This window comes from Eretmochelys imbricata, chromosome 6 (genome assembly GCF_965152235.1).
Source record: "Eretmochelys imbricata isolate rEreImb1 chromosome 6, rEreImb1.hap1, whole genome shotgun sequence".
NCBI classification, from domain to species: Eukaryota; Metazoa; Chordata; order Testudines; family Cheloniidae; genus Eretmochelys; species Eretmochelys imbricata.
This window is the reverse complement of record NC_135577.1, coordinates 109230876-109250360: the sequence shown is the minus strand read 5'-3', so window position 1 is coordinate 109250360 and position 19485 is coordinate 109230876. Positions and strand designations below refer to the sequence as shown.

Sequence of the window (19485 nt, the reverse complement as noted above, 5' to 3'; positions counted from 1 at the left end):
AAAGCTTTGCAATTTGTTACGATTTCAATCAGCTGTAGCAGAACACTGAAACGTTGAAGTTTTTTGCTTGAGGGGTCATTTTGCTGGCAGGAGGTTTACACGGGTATTTTGAGGGAGGATTTGCCTCTTAATCCCTCTTTGGAAAAACTTTACTGTTTTCATAATTTTGAATTTCAGAATTTCATATGGGTTAAGATCGATTTTTGAGACTCAATCTATAAAAATCTGAATGTTTGCATTTTGATGTGAACACTCCATTGTGAAAAATCTGGTGGTGGCAAAATTGTCTCTCATCAAAAACGTAAATGTTTGCAATTTCACACAGCCTGACTCAGTTTACTAGGTCATGCCTCTGTTCCTATGAGAACTGTGCTTTTCTTAGTATGCAACTCTAAAACTTCAGCAGGGGAATGGAGGAGGGGAGCTTTGTCAATGAATAGCTTAGACACATCTCTGTGGAGCTCTGAGTTAGAGTGGAGATAGCAACTGCCCTCATTATTACGCATTAAATCAGAAGAGCAGATGAAATGGAAGCCTTGGATTACCGCTGATTAAATCTGCCTGGGGTAAGAGTAAAGATAAGAAGTATTTATTGACCCAACTGTGTCAGCCCAGGCAAAGAAATTATGACAGTTACTTCAACTTTACCTCAGTACCCTTGAGATCCAAGGTTTGGGGTGAATAAGAGAAGATTTATGGATCACTGGCAGCTCTGAAATGAGTGAAAAGAAAATACAGGACATCTTTTAAAACTCAAACTACTTCTACAGGAATAAAGCCAATGCTTAAATGAGTGGAGACCATGGAAATCTGATTGATGAAGACTGACACCACAGTTTTCTACATTTTCTAAAGCTCTGATCAAAGGAAATAAAACAGCAGATTGGAGAGCTGAATATTTATCTTCAGGTCCAGATTCAGGCAGGAAACATGAGGTTGTTACTAGGATCTCCTCGGATACAAGAAATCCATACTTGAGTTAACTAATTTAATTTGTGGGCTCAACATTAAGGAAAATCCATTTAATTTGAAAGTTTAATAAATTCCCTCAATACTTCAAATCTAAGACAAAAAGGAGGCTCAATACTGTTTATCACATGCAATGGCCAGCACACAGAAAGAGTACTGAGAGCAGCAAGCATGAAGGCAAGAAATGGCAAAATAGCTAAATGGCAAGGTTCAAGAGGTTTTTTTGAGCCAAAAAAGTATCCTTTCAAAAATGGAAATCTAACCCTAGTGAAGGGAATAGAAAGGAGCATCAGCTATGATGGGCAAGCTATGATGAAAATTAGGAGGGCCAAGGTAGAAATTGAAGAACAAATAGTCAAAGATATAACAACGAACAATGAGAAATCCCTTAAATATATCAGAAGCAGGAAACCTGCAAGAGAATCAGGCAGTCTGCTGGACCACCAGGGAGTGATTCTAGGAATGACAAAACCAGTGAGACCTATTTCACTAGCAAGGAAACCAGCTGAAGCAATAAACTAAATATAGAATTATATAACACCTAGGTGATCCTGACTTGATTTGGACTAATCAGCAGAGTGTCTGCAAAGGAAAACCAGGTCTTCTAGCCTACTAGAATTCTTTGAGCATGTCAGCTAAGTAGGGAATAATGGAGAGCAGGTTGATAAAATGTACTTCCCCTTGATAAGATCCCTCACAGGAGGCTATTAAGGAAAATTAAATATCACAAAGGTAAAGAGGTACTTGTAATGTCATGGAAAAAAAACTAAGAGGCAGAAAACCACAGAAGAGGAGTAAATAGTCAACTTTCATTGTGGCACAGTATTAACTGTGAGGTGTGCCAAGGTTCTGTGCCAGGACCAGTGATGTTTAACAAGTTCATTCATGATCTGGAAAAGGTTATAGCAGGGAAGTGGCAAATTCTGCACAACTGACATAACATTATTTAAGGTTTCAGAGTAGCAGCCGTGTTAGTCTGTATTCGCAAAAAGAAAAGGAGGACTTGTGTACTCTAAGGTGCCACAAGTACTCCTTTTCTTTTTGATAACATTATTTAAGTTAGTCAGAACTAGAGAAAACTGTGATGAACTCCAGAGAGACTAAATAAAGCCAAGTCAACAGGTAACATGATGGCACATGAAATTCAATATTAATAAATGCAAAGCAATGAACAAATAGAAGGAATAATTTTAACCATTGATACATAATCTACATTAACTAACAACTCCAAATAAGCCAGGGGCAGCTCTACTAAAACCACTGCACAGTAAGCAACAGCAGTCAAAAAAAACAAACAAAATGTTACAATGTGTAAGGAATGTAATGAAATATGACAATGGCAGCATGTATATCAGTGGTATATCCTCACTTGGAGCAGTGTTCAGTTCTGGACATGCTATCTCAAAAAAGGATATAGCAGAAATAGGAAGTCAGAGACAATTGATGTAAATAATTAGTAATATGGAGGGGAGGAACCTCCATGTGAAGAGAGATTAAATACTTCCAGTCTTTTCAGTTTAGAGAAGAGATGAAAAAGAAGAATCAGCACAGAAAAGGCATAACAGACTCTTTTGCTCATCCTTACTCTTAATAAGAGAACATTCTATTAAACTGTAAGGCAGCAAATCTAAAACTAATAAAAAGGAAATACTACTGCTTACCACCCACCCACCCTCTTAATTAGTCTGTGGAACTCATTTACCACAAGACATCATTGAAGCAAAAACCTCAGTAGAACTCAAAAAACAAAGGGACGTTTATATAGACAATGAGAACAACACAGTTACAGTATATAGGATTAAAACAAAGTTTGGAAAGGCTACAAGCTTCATGCTTCAGGGGTTAAGTCAATTACTAACTGATAGGGATAGAAAAAACTTCCTCTACAGGCAGGTTGTTACATGATTACCCACTTGGGGGTTTTTTGCTCCTTCCTCTGAAGCACAGGGTACTAGCCACTGACAGAGACAAGATACTGGACTAGATGGACCTGTTGGTCTGATCAAATAAGGCAATTAAAAATGAGGTGATATACAAAAACCAGCATATTCTCCTTTTCTGTGATTATAATCCTGATTGTTATGTGAGCAAAACAGAAAGGAATTTAGAGCAAATAAATAAAGGAAACACTAAAACTAAGCTGCAGATACAGCTCTCTTTACATCAAACTAAAAGTGCTGGCCACTATATATATGCTGCCACATGAACTGCTAAATGAGTAGAAATGAGAGGGCAATAAGGTAATTGAAATGCTGGGTTTATTGCAACACTGTCAAGACTTTGCTCAGGTAAATCTTCAATCAAAACTATTGGATTAAAAAGCTCATGATGCACACTGTTACTACTGTACATGGTTACTGTATGCATATTTGGTTCGGTTTGTCTCACGGCAGTGGGTTGGTTTCATCCCTTCAAATTAGGGATGCACACAGATAGAGCCCTGTGAGATTTTTGTGTTGTAATTTTTTTGTTTTATTTTTAGGAATTTCATGTTGTTTTATCTTTTTTAACGCGGGTGACGTTGGGGGCTGGGTTCTGCCCTGGAGCACAGGATGCCCTGGGGGAGGGGGAGAGGAAGAGGGAAGGGTTGGATCCTGCCCCTGGCAGGGGTGGGAGAACCAGGGGTGGGGAGGGAGTGAGACTTCAGTCACCAGGTTGCAATGCCGCTCACTCAAATTTGGCCCCGCTGCCCCTCCATCATGACAAGGGGATGTCCAGGACACAAGTGAATGGCCCTGTAACCAGGAGCCATCACTGCAGGGTGAGTTTTTGTTTTGTACATCAGTTTGTTTTATTTTGTGTTCTTTCACTTTGGTGACAAACACAAAGCTCTATACCTAGATATGGCATCTTCCTGGGATTTTCTTTTTTTTTTAAAGTAGGCAACTCAGCACAAGCCGGCACCACTTCTGCAACAGAAGTCTGGAGACATTCATAGATTTTTTAAGGCTAGAAGAGACCCATTAGATCATCTAGTCTGACCTCCTGTCTAATACAGGCCATAGAATTTCACCCAGTCACCTCTGCACTGAAACGATCATACTTTAGTCAAGCACACGTCTTCCAGAAAGGCATCCAGTCTTGTTTTGAGGACTTCAAGAGGTGTAGAGTTTACCACTTCCCTCAGTAATTTGTTCCAATGGCTAGATCACCCTCACAGTTAAAAAGGAGGTGCAGCTTCTCAGTACCCATTTTTCGATAAAACGAATTACATAGGTTGAGGGCGAGCCCTCTCAACTGGTGTATAGCTCGTAGCCATGTGTACAGTGGTATGATCGAGGTGGACATAAGTTAGCTACTTGGGAGGGTAAAGGTGAAAAACTGCTCCACAGACCCACCCCAAAATACTATGGCCGGCTCCATGTATTTCTTGTGGATGCCTCTCAAACACAAGGAGGTGTTTTATAAGACATACTGAAGATTAACAAATCGGCAGGAAACTATACAAAGATTGCCAGAACATGAAGAGATTGTGTTTATAGATGTATTTCTGTAAAATGATAGAACTGCATGATGCTTGCAAAAATAAATAAAATCTGCTACTAAAAAAACTAGCAATATTCATTGTACAGTGGGAGGTAATATTTCTGCACGTTTAAGTACTGAATAAGTAATAATACGTTGCACTTATATAGCATCTATCTTTGGAGGATCTCAAAGCACTTTTATAAGACAGTGAGAAAATAAGTTATAATAGGTCAGCCATAATATATGGCATGTTCTCTATTCATACATTATGTTCTAGATTATCTCTTTGGAAGAAACAAAACTGAGGACACAGGAAAAATTAAAATATACAGGCAAATTTTTTACTTCAAACTGAGAAACATTTCATTTCAGTGCAAAGAAAGGTACTGTAATCTATTCACCATTGAAAAGCAATATAAATAAAAACATACATATAGAAAGATTCTTGAAGGTTTTTATTAAATGATTGCAGTCTGTCAGGATCTCTTGGAGTAATACAACCTACATTTATTAGAGGAGAATTTTACACCTAAATACATTTTAAGTGGGTTTTCTTTCCCCTCTGAGGAGGGAAGAATGAAGTAAGTTAGATAGAACCTGCCAGTAAATGTGTATATAGTGGATTTAACCAATTCAGTATTTATACTAATATCCATGGTATGTATCAGTGTCCAAATATGACTGTATCCAAAAGACACCAATGTATCAACAATGGACACCTTTAAAAATACAAAATCAAATTACCCACTTAAGGCGGCAAAACAAATTTCTCCCCAAAAGAAAAAAAAAGTTTTAAAGAGACTATTTGAAGCATGATATAGCTGCATATAATGAGTGCCCTATGGGGAAAAAAAGTTTTTAAAATTCTATTGTCTTTCTTATGAGCAATACAAAACAAAAGTCTTCCAAGTCACCAAAGACACAGAAGACAATTTGGTCTTTGATTGTGATTCCCATTCCTGAGACAAGCCATAGTGCTTTAATAAATAAAGGAGATGGTGAAGCAGAAGGAATCAACAGTATTATACAGTGGGATGGGGAAACAGTGGAAGCCACATTGCTTTGAGACACTTACAACCAGACTGAACTCCTGCACTGCTTGGGGGGAAGGGAATTACGGTCTAGAAATAGATGACCTCTTCCTTCCAGCTCTGTTCTGATTACATGAAATCTATGTTCTCTGCTCCTAAGAGTCATGATAGCCAAACTGCCCTGGAAAAACCTACAGCAATCTGGCCAGCTCCCCCTGTTAGAGGAAGATCTTTGCATGATCAGGAAGGATCTACACTGAAATCTTTCAAGGGTACACTTTCTCTGCTCCCCTGAAGCTCTTTTACAATCTTACATGCTGGTTTGCAGGCCAGAGGGCAAGGGAAGATGAGCCTCGGCAGAAGCTGGAGTGTGCTACCCAAACAACATCAGCGTTGGAGATTCCCGGCTCTGTGCTGCTGCACTATTTTCAAACCCGCCTGCAGCCTTTTATAACCATGGACATAATCTGTCCCACGGATTTAAAGTAATGACAGTCAAACCTGCCAAAGATGTCACCACCCACTAGTATTATCCATCCGGGGAAGGACAAGGAGGCGCAGCGCTGCTTAACCTCCTCCCCCTGTGCAGGAATCCCCCCGTTCCCTCCAAAGGGCAGCAAATTACACCAGTCCTTGAGAGACAGACAGCTAACCCAAAATCGCCCACGGGAAATCCACCCCCAAACTCGGCGGGGGGGGGGGGGCTGAGGGGGTCCCCTCCCCCTGCACAAACACCGAGCCAAGCAAGTGCAGCGCGAGTGAGAGCAACTGTGTTACCCTGGGGAGGGGCTGTCTGGGAGTGAGGATGGGGAGGATCCAGGGGACCCCCGCCCCATTATTCTTGCCCGGCTCCAATCGCCCCAGCCCAGACATCCAGCGCTCCACCCCGGCCACACTTCGCCGGGAGCCTCAGCAACCCGGCCAGTCACCCGCCTTCATAAAACCACAGGCCAATGAATGAGCCGCGCGGGTCCGGCAGCACGTCTGCCCCCACCCCTGAGCCCACAGCCTCCGCCCTGCCCTCGGGGCTCCCCTCCCGCGCCGCGAGCCAGGTGCGTGTCCGGGGGCGGGGAACGAAGCTCGCAGCCCGGCCTGCCCGGGCAAGGCAAGGGGCCGCCCCCGCGGATACGCGCGCAGCCAGGTGGGCGGAACCCGCCAGCCACGGCCATGGCAGCGGGGCGCCGCCGCGAGGAGGGGGGCCGGGGACACGCGGCCCCTGGGAAACACACGCCTGGCCACCGGGCGGGGGGCTACCCGAGCAGCCGGCCCGCCCCCGGGGCTCCCAGCCGGGGCTGCAGCCGGGCGCACGGGTTCTCCCCCCGGCCGCCCGTGGGAGGACCGGACGCCAGGTGGGACGCTCCTGCCATGTCGATCAGCCGCCCCCGAGCTGCTTCCCCAAACCAGCCGGCTGCTGCTGGGTCCCGCTGGGCGGGTCCGTCGCCTCCCCCAGGCCCCGGTCCCGGCTCCGGCCACCCTCACCTCATCTTCCCCGCAGTTCAGGGGACTCGCTCGGTGCGTCCCCGGGGAAGTTGGTCTGCGAGTCCGGCTCGGCGAGCTGCGGCCGGGTGATTAATGTCGGACCCCCCCGAACGCGGTGAACGCCAGGGAGGCGCGGAGGCTGCCGCATCGGCTGCACGAAGCGGGGCTGGGGCTCCCTGCTGCTCCGGGGCTGCTCTCACCCCGCGGCCCTTGCAATCGCATCTTCCGGCGTCGAGGGCGCTAGCTGTGGAGCTGGTCCTCGGCGGCTGACAGCTGTTCCCGGGGCCCTGCCATCTTCCCCGCTCCCTGGACGCGTGAGAGAGAGGAAACAAACACAAAGCCGGCGGAGCTCTGCTGCCCACTGCTGCCGACAAACACTTCCGCCAGCCTGCAACCAGCCCCACTCCTGCCGCTGCCGCTGGGAGCTGGGCTTTTCCCACGGCAGCCAGCCCACTACATGCGCCACCCGCGAACCCAGACACACACGCAGATAACGCGCACAGTCCTGCACATGTGCACCCGGGAGACATGCACACACACGTGCGGTGTTTATGCACCTCCCACATAATGCAGAGACTACAGTGCCCGCGGAGCACATGCACAGACATGCATACAAGCACGGCACACACACCATCCATAAACACACGCATCGGACGATACTGAGCACAGCATATGCACCCACAGAACAAACAGCAATCTATACGTACAAACAGTACTGCATATGCACACCTAGCGCACCCCCAGTGCTATAGAAATAATACATCGTAATAATGCTGTGTACATTTTACACGGGTTCTGGGGCTTTATGCACTCATTGGGCAGTGATGCCTTTCTGGTAATTGCTATTTTCAGTTTTCATTCAGGTGCTCAGAGGTTAATAAGGCACCTTGTGAACAAACAGCTAGTATGAGTTAGTAAGGGCCTGTGGACCAGTTTTTTAATAGATAGGAAACCATTAGAAATGACCAATGGTCCTATTTATTTGCTCCAAAGTAAACTTTACATTCACACACATTTTTCATAAATATGATTAACTTTATTTAGCAATGCTTGGAAAGTGAGAATTATCTTCTCTTGATTGTTTACATACATCTGGCCCGGAGAGTCCAAAGAAGGCACAACACATTTACTTGCACGAAGAAACAGAAGAGTCTGTCAGAAAGCAGGCGTGATACTCAAGGTGTCCCATCAATTACCTCCCAGTAACCCCATCAGAGGGGATTTGGATGAGTTTATGCAGGTGAATGTAATAAGCTTATCTAGAAATTATGAGAAAAAAATAAAACCTATTTTCTTTGGCTTTTCTGTGAGAACCCTTCAAACCAGCCCATGTGCCATATGGCAGATTGCCCTTGTTCGCTTGTATTTTATTAACCTATGGAGTTTTATAGCAATTTTAATTGCATCTGAACTATGAATAAAAGTGAGAATGTTGATTTTTATTTTTAAATAAAATCATTTCTTAAAACTAAAGTCCATGATGACAAATTACAGTATGAAATGGGGGGAGGGGAGAGAGAAAAAGATCAGGGGACAGAATGTGTAAATATGGTTAAGATCTAAAACCAGAGTAGGCAAGAAAATCTGATGTAAGCCTGCAACAAAGCATTTATTCAGATAGCTTAGGCCTCAGCTTCACAATACACAGGGTCACTGAATGCATCCGCTGAAGTGAGCTGTAGCTCACGAAAGCTTATGCTCAAATACATTTGTTAGTCTCTAAGGTGCCACAAGTACTCCTTTTCTTTTAGATATTATACAGAATTGTTGTGGCTCTTTATAAATAGAGTATGCTACAGAAGATGCCTCCATAGTAATGATACATCTATTCACATACAGTTGTGCATGAGGAGGGGCTGTAGGCCATTGGTTAGAATCAATGATTGGGTATCAGGATTCCCGGCTTCTAATCCTAGCTCTTAGTAGATATTACCCTCAGGCACCTTGCAACCTCTCTGTGCCTCAAATTTCCCCAGCTGTAAAATGTGTATAATACCAACCTCGCTAAGGTGATGCGAGGCTTACGTGTTTGTAACATGATGAAAGGGGATATAGAAGTGCAGAGAGTTATCCAAGCACAATGGCCAAATATTTTGCAAGTAACATATTCTTGTATTAAAGAAAAAAAAGGGAGAGGGCATTTCACGTATTGCCATAAATGCACAACCTACCCTTTAGACTTCTCAGGCTGTAGACTACAAATTAGCATCTTGCATTACAAGTCAAATCCTGGTCCCACTGGAAACCACAAAGCTTCTCTCTTGACTGCACTGGTCCTAGCATTTGATCATAATGACATCACCCCTCAGCTGTCTTCACTTAGATCCACCACATGCAGAGTACCTTTTTCAAGGGGTTCAGTCTTGTATTTTGGGCCCAGCCTACATGAAAGGGCTTGGTGCAGGGTTTTCTCTTAGAAGCCCTGTGGATTGGATGGAATCTACTCTCATAAGTGCAGAGCACCAGCGACCCTTTCCACCACTGCTACTCTATCCTTAGAGTGCAGAATTAGCCATTCACCTGCTCCTTCTCTGGAATGGGAGTGTCAGTGAAAAACTGCATGCAGTCCTTCTGGGCAAACCCTCCATTGCCTGAGATGTCACATCAATAGCTGGTCAGATGTTGATCACTGAGCTGTTCCCATCAGAGAGACAATGTCACTTTGGAAACTACACTTGGCTGTAGGAAATGTCCTATGAAGAGATTCTTGCTACTTGATTTGCCCATCTTCTCATAATTTTCTCCTGAAGAATGTTTACCCCACACCACCCCTGAAGTGGCTAAGGTGGCTCAGAAGGGTCCAATCAATCTTATAGGCTTCACTGGGGGAGAGTCAGGCTTGAATGATAAGCACTAATTGAAGACAAAGCCCTGTTGGGTAGGAGTTGGGTGGGCTTGTAAAAAGCCAGCAAGTTAGAGCAGTTGGGGGCTAAGTATGCCCTACAGTTGACAATGCTGATGTAATCCAAGGCCCCGAGAGGAAGAATGAAATGACTCTATTTAGAATTCTAAGAGGGCATTGTGGATTAAATAGTAATTTATTTCTGATTAACATAGATGGATTATGTCTAACAGTTAAGGTCCAGAAAATGATAAATCATATCCTTTGGGATTGCAAAGGCTATACCTGTGAAAGGAGAGGTTTATATTGGAAACTCAGAATAACAAAACTTTCTTTGCAACTTCTAACAAGAATACAAGGAAAATGGGGTCCAATTTAAAAAAACAAACAAACAACCCCCTTCTGTATTTCTTTAAGAATACTGGGGAAGGTGTGAGACTCTAAGTCATGACAAAGGTACAAGATACAATTCATGGCGGTCATAGGCTGAGGAAGCAAGTCTGCTACACCACCAAACTGAAGAAGAAGGGGGCTGCAGGCAGAGAGTCTGCAGTCGCTCTCTGGGCACAGAGAGGTGGGTAGGAGGAAACCCGGGGGGGAGGGAAGCCCTGGGATCCTAGTCCTGCAGAAAGGGTTTATCCAGAGGAGTTGCAGGGAAGAAAGTCTGAAAATCAGTGTAGTAAGAAGCCCAGGGAAAGAGCTTTGAGTGTTGAGAATGTGTAGACCTTGGCTGCTGCTGACAAAGTCCCTGGGCTCGAACCCAGAGTAGAGGGTGGACCTTGGTTTCCCTACCAGCCACTGGGAAAGTGGCACAGCCCAGCACTTACAGAAGACTGCCTGAGATGGCATGTGGGCAAGTTGGCCAGTATGACTTGGCTACCCCAGAAGGGGAATCTGCATAGGATCTGGCCAGAGGGCCAAGCCAGGAAGCACTGTGACTCCTAGTGAGCAAGAGGGGTTGTGGCAGAGCTAATCCCCAGAGACAGCCACAAGGGGTGTCCCAGCAGTGAGTAAACCCTGTGACATGAAGCTTCCATGCTTTCCTGAGGTTCATACTCTTGTACAAAGCCTGATGCTATTCAGAGATGTCGGATTTTCCCATCACCTGGATTTATGTACTTCCTCTGAAGGATTTTGCCAAAGTGTGTAGGACATTCCTTCATTAAAGTACCTCTTCAGAAGAACTTCTTACAGCAAGGAGTTGGCTTAGCGTATGCTGGGAAGACGTGGCAGTGCCCCAAGTCATTTTAATATCTTTCTTTCTAAGAGATGATCTACTGAAGGGCAAAGTTTGACTCTAAACTTCCCCAAAGCTGAGGGAGGATATAAAGTGTAGGGTTTTTGCTTTGGCTCATTGTAGAGAGTGGGATAGCCCCAAAGTTTAGATGCAAAGTCATCTCCAAGCTTCCCCCAAATGCAATAGCGTTTAGATGTGGGGATTGGGTTTGGGTCCATCCATCACCATAAATTTATGCTGGGCTTGCTGTACCACCAACAGCAGCTGCATCCTCACTGATATCTGTAGTACTATCGTGTGGCAATAGCCTAGGTCCTGCCCTTGCCTTTTTATGATAGTCCAGAAATTATGAGAAATGGGGGGCCTACAGGCTAGTGCTAGAGTTGGCAACACACTAAGCATAGTGCAGACCCACAGATAGGCCTGTGCTGGAGTAAGATGGGATGGGCAGGAGCTGTAGCAGGAGAGAAAAATGGAAGTGTGCATTTCAAACAAGGCTTGATTTCTGTGATGGGGTATATAGATGATTGCGGGCCCTTTGGCAGGGACCTGCATTTCTGCTGTTTCCTAAGGAGAAGTCAACAACTGAGCCAAATAGTGTCCTGGTTTGTTTGGTTTTTTAAATTAAATCCTAGGAGTGCTTTTCAAAATCCCAGCTAGAAGGTGAAGTGCAGCTGAACCTGGCTGGGGATGTAGCTAATCATGTGGGAAAACAGGTTTTTCAATCAGAAGCCAGTCTAAGACTGTGTTGGATACAGAGGAGGTGCTGTGCTTGTTTGGTTGCAGAGAGTTTGGAACGTACAGACTGTTAAACTGTATGTGGCCAGATCCTTTGCTAAACAGGCACTGGAAATGAACTGGAAATGCCAGAGCAAGTTTGTAGCTTAAACTGCGCCTCCTGTCACTTTCTCTCCGACTACTCAGACTGTGGCTCAGCCAGAGTCTCTTAGCACACACCTTCTGCTCTTTTTAGATACCACTGTGAGGCCACAGTGCTTGAATGTGTGACATAACAATCATTTCTATGGCAACACACTGACATCATAAATACAGGATTAAGATTTCACCAAAAGCTGTAGCTGGAGGAGAGGCTGGACAGGGAAGGAAAGAGTCCTTATTAAAAACCTTGACATCTTATTAAAAACATTGACAAGGGAACACTGAGCGAACAGCCAAGTAAATTGCTCTTGCCCTCTCTTCAGGTTACTGCCAGAATAAAAGTGTTTAAGATGTCTGAGCAGTGAAAGAGCAATGCGAAGGACAGATAGATTACAGTAATCTAACACAGCTGGGAAACAGATCCAACATTTTAATTCTGCCATCTAACAATAATGTCCAACAGCCTGGAGGCGACTCCTTCAGCCAACAGTCTGAAACCTGGAACAATGCAGCTTGTGTAGTCCTGACAGTTAAACTCCACAGAACAATAGGGTTTGTTTCCTCCTGGAATGACTATATATTTTTTTCTAGATAAACCTGTAAAAGACAGATTTTCAAAAAAAGTTCAGCTCCCTGTTAGGTACCTAGATCAGTGGCTAGATTTTCAAAATTGCACAGCACTCAGCAGTTCCCACTGAAAATCTGGCTACTTCTAATGGTGTCTGAATGTGATGGAGCTCTTCTGAAAATCAGGCCCTAAGTGCTTCAGGCTAACAAAAACTTCTGCTGAAAACTGACATCTAGAGTTGAGATTTTCAGTGGACTCTAAGGATATGTCTACACTTCAATTAGACACCTGCATCTGGCCTGTGCCAGCTGATTCTTGCAGAGCTCAGGCTAAGGGGCTGTTCAACTGCAGTGTAGACATTCCGGCTCGGGCTGCAGCCCGAGCTCTCAGACCCTCCCACCTCACAATTAAATAGCCCCGCAAGCCTAAGTCAGCTGGCACGGGTCAGCCGCAGGTGTCTAATTGCAGTGTAGACATGCCCTAAGAGTTAGGCACCCATGTCCCACTGAAATACAATAGGAATTGGACAGCTAACTGTTGAAAATCTCTCTCTACGACAGTGCAAATAGGATCCCAGTATGAGCAGGAATGCCCAGTTTGTTCTTCAAAACTCTGCTCTGATTAATAGCCTGAATTGAGGGGCTGTAGTTATTAATAATATACAAATCTCTGTAAAGAGTACACAGTGAAAACAGAGACCCTGCTAGAAGAAAGAGCCTCCTTACTGGAATTTTCTTTTTTGATATTTTTCTTCTCTTTGTCTTTAGTGCTCATGAAATGCACTGAGTTGAAAGAACTCTGCTGTTTGTTCAGAGCAGGGTCAGCATGGTGAGCAGCACACAATGTTCTACCAGTTTTCATTCTACTTTGCCTGCTGGCATGTGCTTCAACCCTGATCATCCCATGGGGGAGTCTTCATGACCTACTCCATCACTGACCATTATGTCAAGACTGCCGACAAGACTCACAATTAGATGGCAGTTTTTGTGTTGTAGACACATATCCATAGAGAATTCAACTGGGGTCCCTAACCTCATTTCATACAGGTTACCTACAGTGTGGTAACAACTGACATAGGGTGGACTAGCACCAGCAACCTAGAGGTGAAGAACCCACTTCCCACAAGACATCAAAAAGACATGAAATATAGGAGCCAAAAGGAGACCACACTGAAACGAATACAATACATAATCCTCATCCATTTACAACAAGGGAGATTGTACACTCTTGCACCCACATCACAATCATGATGCCGGGGAAAACTTCTATGTTGCTATGAATCGTCCTCTGACTGTCAAGGCTCCTAAGGCCAATTTTTATAGTAAATTATAACTCACCCTCTCGATACAATCAGGGTTTCAAATGAGTAGAGCAGCACTATTGGACTCAGTGCTAAGTGCCAAGTTTGTCCTGGACATTCTTCAGTGGCTCTTGGTCTTCTATACTTAAAATATCCAGGACCCAAAACTCCACTTTTTCCTGTGATGTGTAGTCAAAATTTAGCCTCCATCACTTGCCTTTTTGTTGTTTTATTAAGAAACCAAGTTCAATCCCCCTCTGTTGATTTAAATGGCAGAATATGAGGCTCTAAGCTTGAGGGCTACTGGATGGAAGTTTTCTCTCCTTCTCTCTAACTGGAAGATACACACTTTTCTATGCCCTGTTCTTAGGGTTTGGAAGGATCCCTGTCTCTAAAACAACAAAAAGTCCCCCTTCCTGTCATGTGCCATCACTAACTCCACTGTAAAACTGCCTCCTTATTGCTTTCGCTAAACTTTTTTCTTTGAGATCAAATTAAGACAAATTTACTTGAGAAAATTTTAGCAACTTACTAGCACTCTTCCCCCCCCCCCATAACGTCCTGATAATATAGTAGTTCTCAAAGTTTTGTATTGGTGACCCCTTTCACACAGCAAGCCTCTGTGTGCAATCCCCCTTATAAATTAAAAACACTTTTTTTTATAGTTAACACTATTATAAATGCTGAAGGTGAAGGGGAGTTTCGGGGTGGAGTCTGACAGCTCACAACCCTCACGTAATAACCTTGTGACCCCCTGAGGGGTCATGACCCCCAGTTTGAGAATCCCCATGATATCTTTACACGTAGGCAACCTCCCTACATGGGAATAAACAGGAAGAACTAGAAATACTACTGAATAGTCACAACTATGACATAGTTGGCATCACAGAGATAATACATACGACTGGAATATTGGTATGGAAGTGTTGCTCAAGAAAGACAGGCAGAGCCAGATTAACTCTCCTGTGGGCCCGGGCCTATTAGATTTTGTGGGGTCCCTGTATACAAGTTTTTTCCCTGAGAGGAAGTTTGGCGTAGGAGGGGGCTGGAACAGGGGATTGGGGTGCAGGAGGGGGTACAGGGTCTGGGAGGGAGTTTGGGTGCAGGAGGGGGATTCTGATCTGGGGCAGGGGGGTGGGGTGAAGGAGTGGGTGTGAGGTGTAGGCTCTGGCTGGGAGGCGCTTACCACAGATGGCTCCCAACTGTTGCATGCCATGGCCCCACGCTGCCCCCGGAAGCGGCTGGCTGATAGCACGCCTCTGTGGTCCCTGGGGGGAGAGGGACAGCATGTCTCCATGTGCTGTCCACAAGCACCACTTCTGTAGCTCCTATTGGCCAGTTCCTGGCCAATGGGAGCTGCGAGGATGGTTCTGGGGGCGGGGCAGTGCACGGAGCCACCTCCCCAGCCAGGGGCTGCAGAGATGTGTTAGCAGCTGGCCGCTTCTGGGAGCAGCGTGGGGTCATGGCAGACAGGCAGCCTGCCTGAGCGCCCTGCTCCACCGTGGGAGTTTCAGTGGCCCGGAGTTGGAGATCGCTGCCTGTGATTTATTTTTGTGAGGCCCCCCTTGAGCCGGGGTCCTGGGCTGCTGCTCCTAAAGCCCCTCTCTTAATCTGGCCCTGAGGACAGGCAGAGAAAAAAGGGAGGTGGTGTGGCCTTGTGTATCAGAGATGTATTCACATGCACTGAAATTGAGATGCAAATAGGAGACAGATGTGTTGAAAGTCTCTGGGTAAGGAGAAAAGGGGTAAAAACCCAGGGTAATTTCATAGTAGGGGCCTCCTAACCAGGGGCATCCTAACCTAACCAGATCACCTAACCAGGAAGAAGAGGTGAATGAGGCTTTTTTTAAATGACGAAAAAAATCATCCAAAGCGCAGGATTTAGTGATGATGGGGAACATCAATTACCCAGTCATCTGTTGGGAAAATAATACAGCAGGGCACAGATTGTCCAAATTCCTGAAATGCATCTGAGACCATTTTTTTTTTTAAGAAGGTAGAGAAACCTACTAGGGGAGAGGCTGTTCTAGTTTTGATTTAGACAAATAGGGAGAAACTATTTGATAATTTGAAAGTAGAAGGTAGCTTGGGTGAAAGGGATCATGAAATGATAAGAGTTCATGATTCCAAGGAATGGTAGGAGAGAAAAACAGCAGAATAAATATAATGGATTTCAAGAAGACAGACTTTAGCAAACTCAGGGAGTTGGTAGGTAAGATCCCATGGGAAGCAAGTCTAAAGGGAAAAATAGTTTGAAAAAGATGGCAGTTTTTCAAATAGACTTTATTAAGGGCACAAGAGCACACTATACAATATATGCGTAGGAAAGATAGGAAGTACGGCAAGAGACCACCCTGGCTTAACCAGGAGCTTTTCAATGATCTGAAACTCAAAAAAAGAGTCCTACAAAAAGTGGAAACTAGGTCAAATTACAAAGGATGAATATAGAAAAACAACACAAGCATGTAGGGACAAAATTAGAAAGGCCAAGGCACAAAATGAGATTAAACTAGCTAGAGGCATAAAGAATAACAAGAAAACATTCTACAAATATATTAGAAGCAAAAGGAAGACCCAGGACAGATGGGGTAGGCCCATTACCCAATGGGGGTGGAGTGGGTTGGGGTGGAGACAATTACAGGAAATGGTGGATATGCTAAATGCCTTTTTTTGTGCCAGTTTTCACCAAAAAAATTTAGTAGCAATTGGACGTCTAACAAAGTGAACACCAGTGAAAATGAAGTAGGATCTGAGACTAGAGAACAAGTTAAAAATTTACTTAAACAAGTTAGATGTCTTCAAGTTGCCAGGCCTGGATGAAATACATCCTAGAATATTCAAGGAACTGACTGAGGAGATATCTGAGCCATAAGAGATGATCTTTGAAAAGTCATGGAAGACAGAAATTCCAGAGGACTGGAAGAGGGCAAAAACGTATTGTGCTAATCTATGAACAGAGAAACAAGGACAATTCAAGGAATTACAGTCCAGTCATCTTAACTTCAGTACTCCCAAAGATAATGGAGTAAATAATCAATTAATTTGCAAACACCTAGAAAATAAGGTGATAAGTAACAGTCAGCATGGATTTGTCAAGAACAAATCATGTCAAACTAACCTAATAGCTTTCTTTGACAGGGTAACAAGTCTTGTGGCTGTGGGGAAATAGTAGATGTGGTATATCTTGACTATAGTAAAGCTTTTGCTATTGTCTCACATGATCTTCTCATAAACAAACTAGGAAAATATAGCCTAGCTGGAGCTACTGTATGGTGGGTGCATAACTGGTTGGAAAACCATTCCCAGAGAGTAATCAGTGGTTCACAGTCAAGCTGGAAGGGCATATCAAGTGAGGTGCCACAGGGATCAGTTCTGGGTCCAGTTTTCTTCAATATCTTTATAAATTATTTAGAAAAGTTTGTGGACAATACCAAGCTGGGAGGGTGCAACTGCTTTGGAGGATAGGCTTAGAATTCAAAATGATCTGGACAAACTGGAGAAATGGTCTGAAGTAAATAGGATGAACTTAAATAAGGACAAATGCTCCAATTAGGAAGGAGCACTCAGCTGCACACATATAAAATGGGAAATGACTGCCTAGAAAGGAATACTGCAAAAAGGTATCTGGAGGTCCTTGTGGATTACAAAATAAATATGAATCAACAGTGTAACACTTTCGCAAAAAAAAGCGACCATCATTCTGGGATGTATCAGTAAGAGCGCTGTAAGCAAGACATGAGAAGTAATTATTCTGTTCTACTGAGCACTGATAAGGCCTCAACTGGAGTATTGTGTCCAGTTCTGGATGTCACATTTCAGGAAAGATATGGAGAAACTGGAGAAAGTCAACAGGAGAGCAACAAAAATGATTAAAGGTCTTGACAACAAGATCTGTGAAGAAAGATTGAAAAAACTGGTTTGTTTAGTCTGGAGAAGAGAAGACTGTGGGGGGACGTAACAGCTTTCAAGTGCATAAAAGGCTGTTACAAGGAGGAGGGCTTAAATTGCAGCAAGGGAGGTTTAGGTTGGACATTAGGAAAACCTTCCTATAAGGGTAGTTAAGCACTGGAACAAATTACCTAGGGAGGTTGTGGAATCTCCTTCATTGGAGGTTTTTGAGAACAGGTTAGACAAATACCTGTCAGGAATGGTCTAGTTATTACTTAGTCCTGCCTTGAGTGCAGGGAACTGGACTGGATGACCTATTGAGGTCCCTTCCAGTCCTACTCTTCTATGATTCTATGACAAGCTCTCCCTTGTCTGAGAACATCACACAGAGAAGATGAAACTAAAAATACATTAGGTCAAGCAGAATTTTCTTTTGGACCTGCAGCCTTCTGTTATAACAGACAAGGCATTTGCTTTAAGCAAAAAGCCATTTTGCCAGAACATGTCTGCTTTTCACATATATCAGATATTCACATACAAAGCTCATGGCAGACATGAATCCAGGGTCCAATCCTGCAAGCTGATGCATGCCTCAACCATACTTGGCTCCCTTGTACTTCAATGGGAATTGGGAACATTGAAAATCTCTGACACAGTGTACTGTAGATTTGGAGTGTCAGTGCATATTCAAGCACAATTAGACCTCTCAATTCCCACATGGCAGCATTGCTGTGAGCTACAAAAGCATTCTGGGAGTTAGCATGCAAATTAGCTCTGTAAGCATATTCTTTGCTTAAGAACTCCCATCTCTAGTGCTGATATATGAAATGGCTTTTTATCCAAGGTAAGTTTCAGAGTAACAGCCATGTTAGTCTGTATTCGCAAAAAGAAAAGGAGTACTTGTGGCACCTAAGAGACTAACCAATTTATTTGAGCATAAGCGCTGTAGCTCACGAAAGCTTATGCTCAAATAAATTGGTTAGTCTCTAAAGTGCCACAAGTACTCCTTTTCTTTTATCCAAGGTAAGTGTCCTATTATGAACTGTTAGTGTCTACAAATATTTATGGAGCAGAACACAGTTTCCAACTTGCCGAACTGCATTTTGTGAAATAGATTATAAAGCTTTTAACACAGCTTTAATTATACCTGAAAGGATAGAAAAATCTTAGCAAGAAATGAGCTAACATAGAGTTTAGTCACTGAGGGATTGATCTGATCCTGTTGTTACACCTGATTTACACAAATGCAAGTGTCTCCCAAACCTAGCCAGAGAGGGTTAGACACGTGTAAGTGAATCAGGTTCATCTGGTTTCTGAACCAGAACTCTCTCCCTAAGGGACCAGCGGAGATCAAGTAAAGGAGGATGGAGGGATACATCAATACAGAGGTCTGAGGGGGCCTCTATTTTAATGAGGAGTAGCATGAGTTCCTTCTTTCAACAAGTTACTACTGTTCTGTAGTTGGACGTCTGTGAAAATAAAATTTCAGCAGTTAAGGTGAGAATGGAATTCAGAACCCTGAGCTAGCTTGCGTCCCATAGGAGGAGAGTCTGTCTACAGGCTAGGACACTTCATGTTTCAATTCTTGTAGGAAACTCCATGTCAGCCCATTTCGACTGGAGAGCTGTAACACAGCCTGCCAGACCAGGGGAGACCCTGAGATTGGTGAGGGCACTATTCAGATTTTGCTAAGACTCCAGAGGACTGGAACAATTATGCCTGGACTCTGCTACCTTCCTCCTTAAACTCATGGGAGGGAGTTGCTTTCCCATCCATGCATGCCCCCGAGCTCTGCCAGACTGACCTTCCAGAGGGGGAGCCCAT

The 19485-nt window shown here is 44.1% G+C and overlaps 1 protein-coding gene across 1 annotated transcript in view; it reads right to left on the bottom strand.

Moving 5' to 3' along the window:
- EVL (Enah/Vasp-like) overlaps positions 1-7251 on the bottom strand; it is a 208719-nt gene extending 201468 nt beyond the window's left edge. The window contains exon 1 of the mRNA XM_077820483.1: positions 6948-7251. Within this exon, the coding sequence (XP_077676609.1) occupies positions 6948-6952 (5 nt within the window). The 5' untranslated portion in view covers positions 6953-7251. The remainder of the gene's footprint in view (positions 1-6947) is intronic.
- Between the last annotated feature and the right edge of the window lie 12234 nt (positions 7252-19485).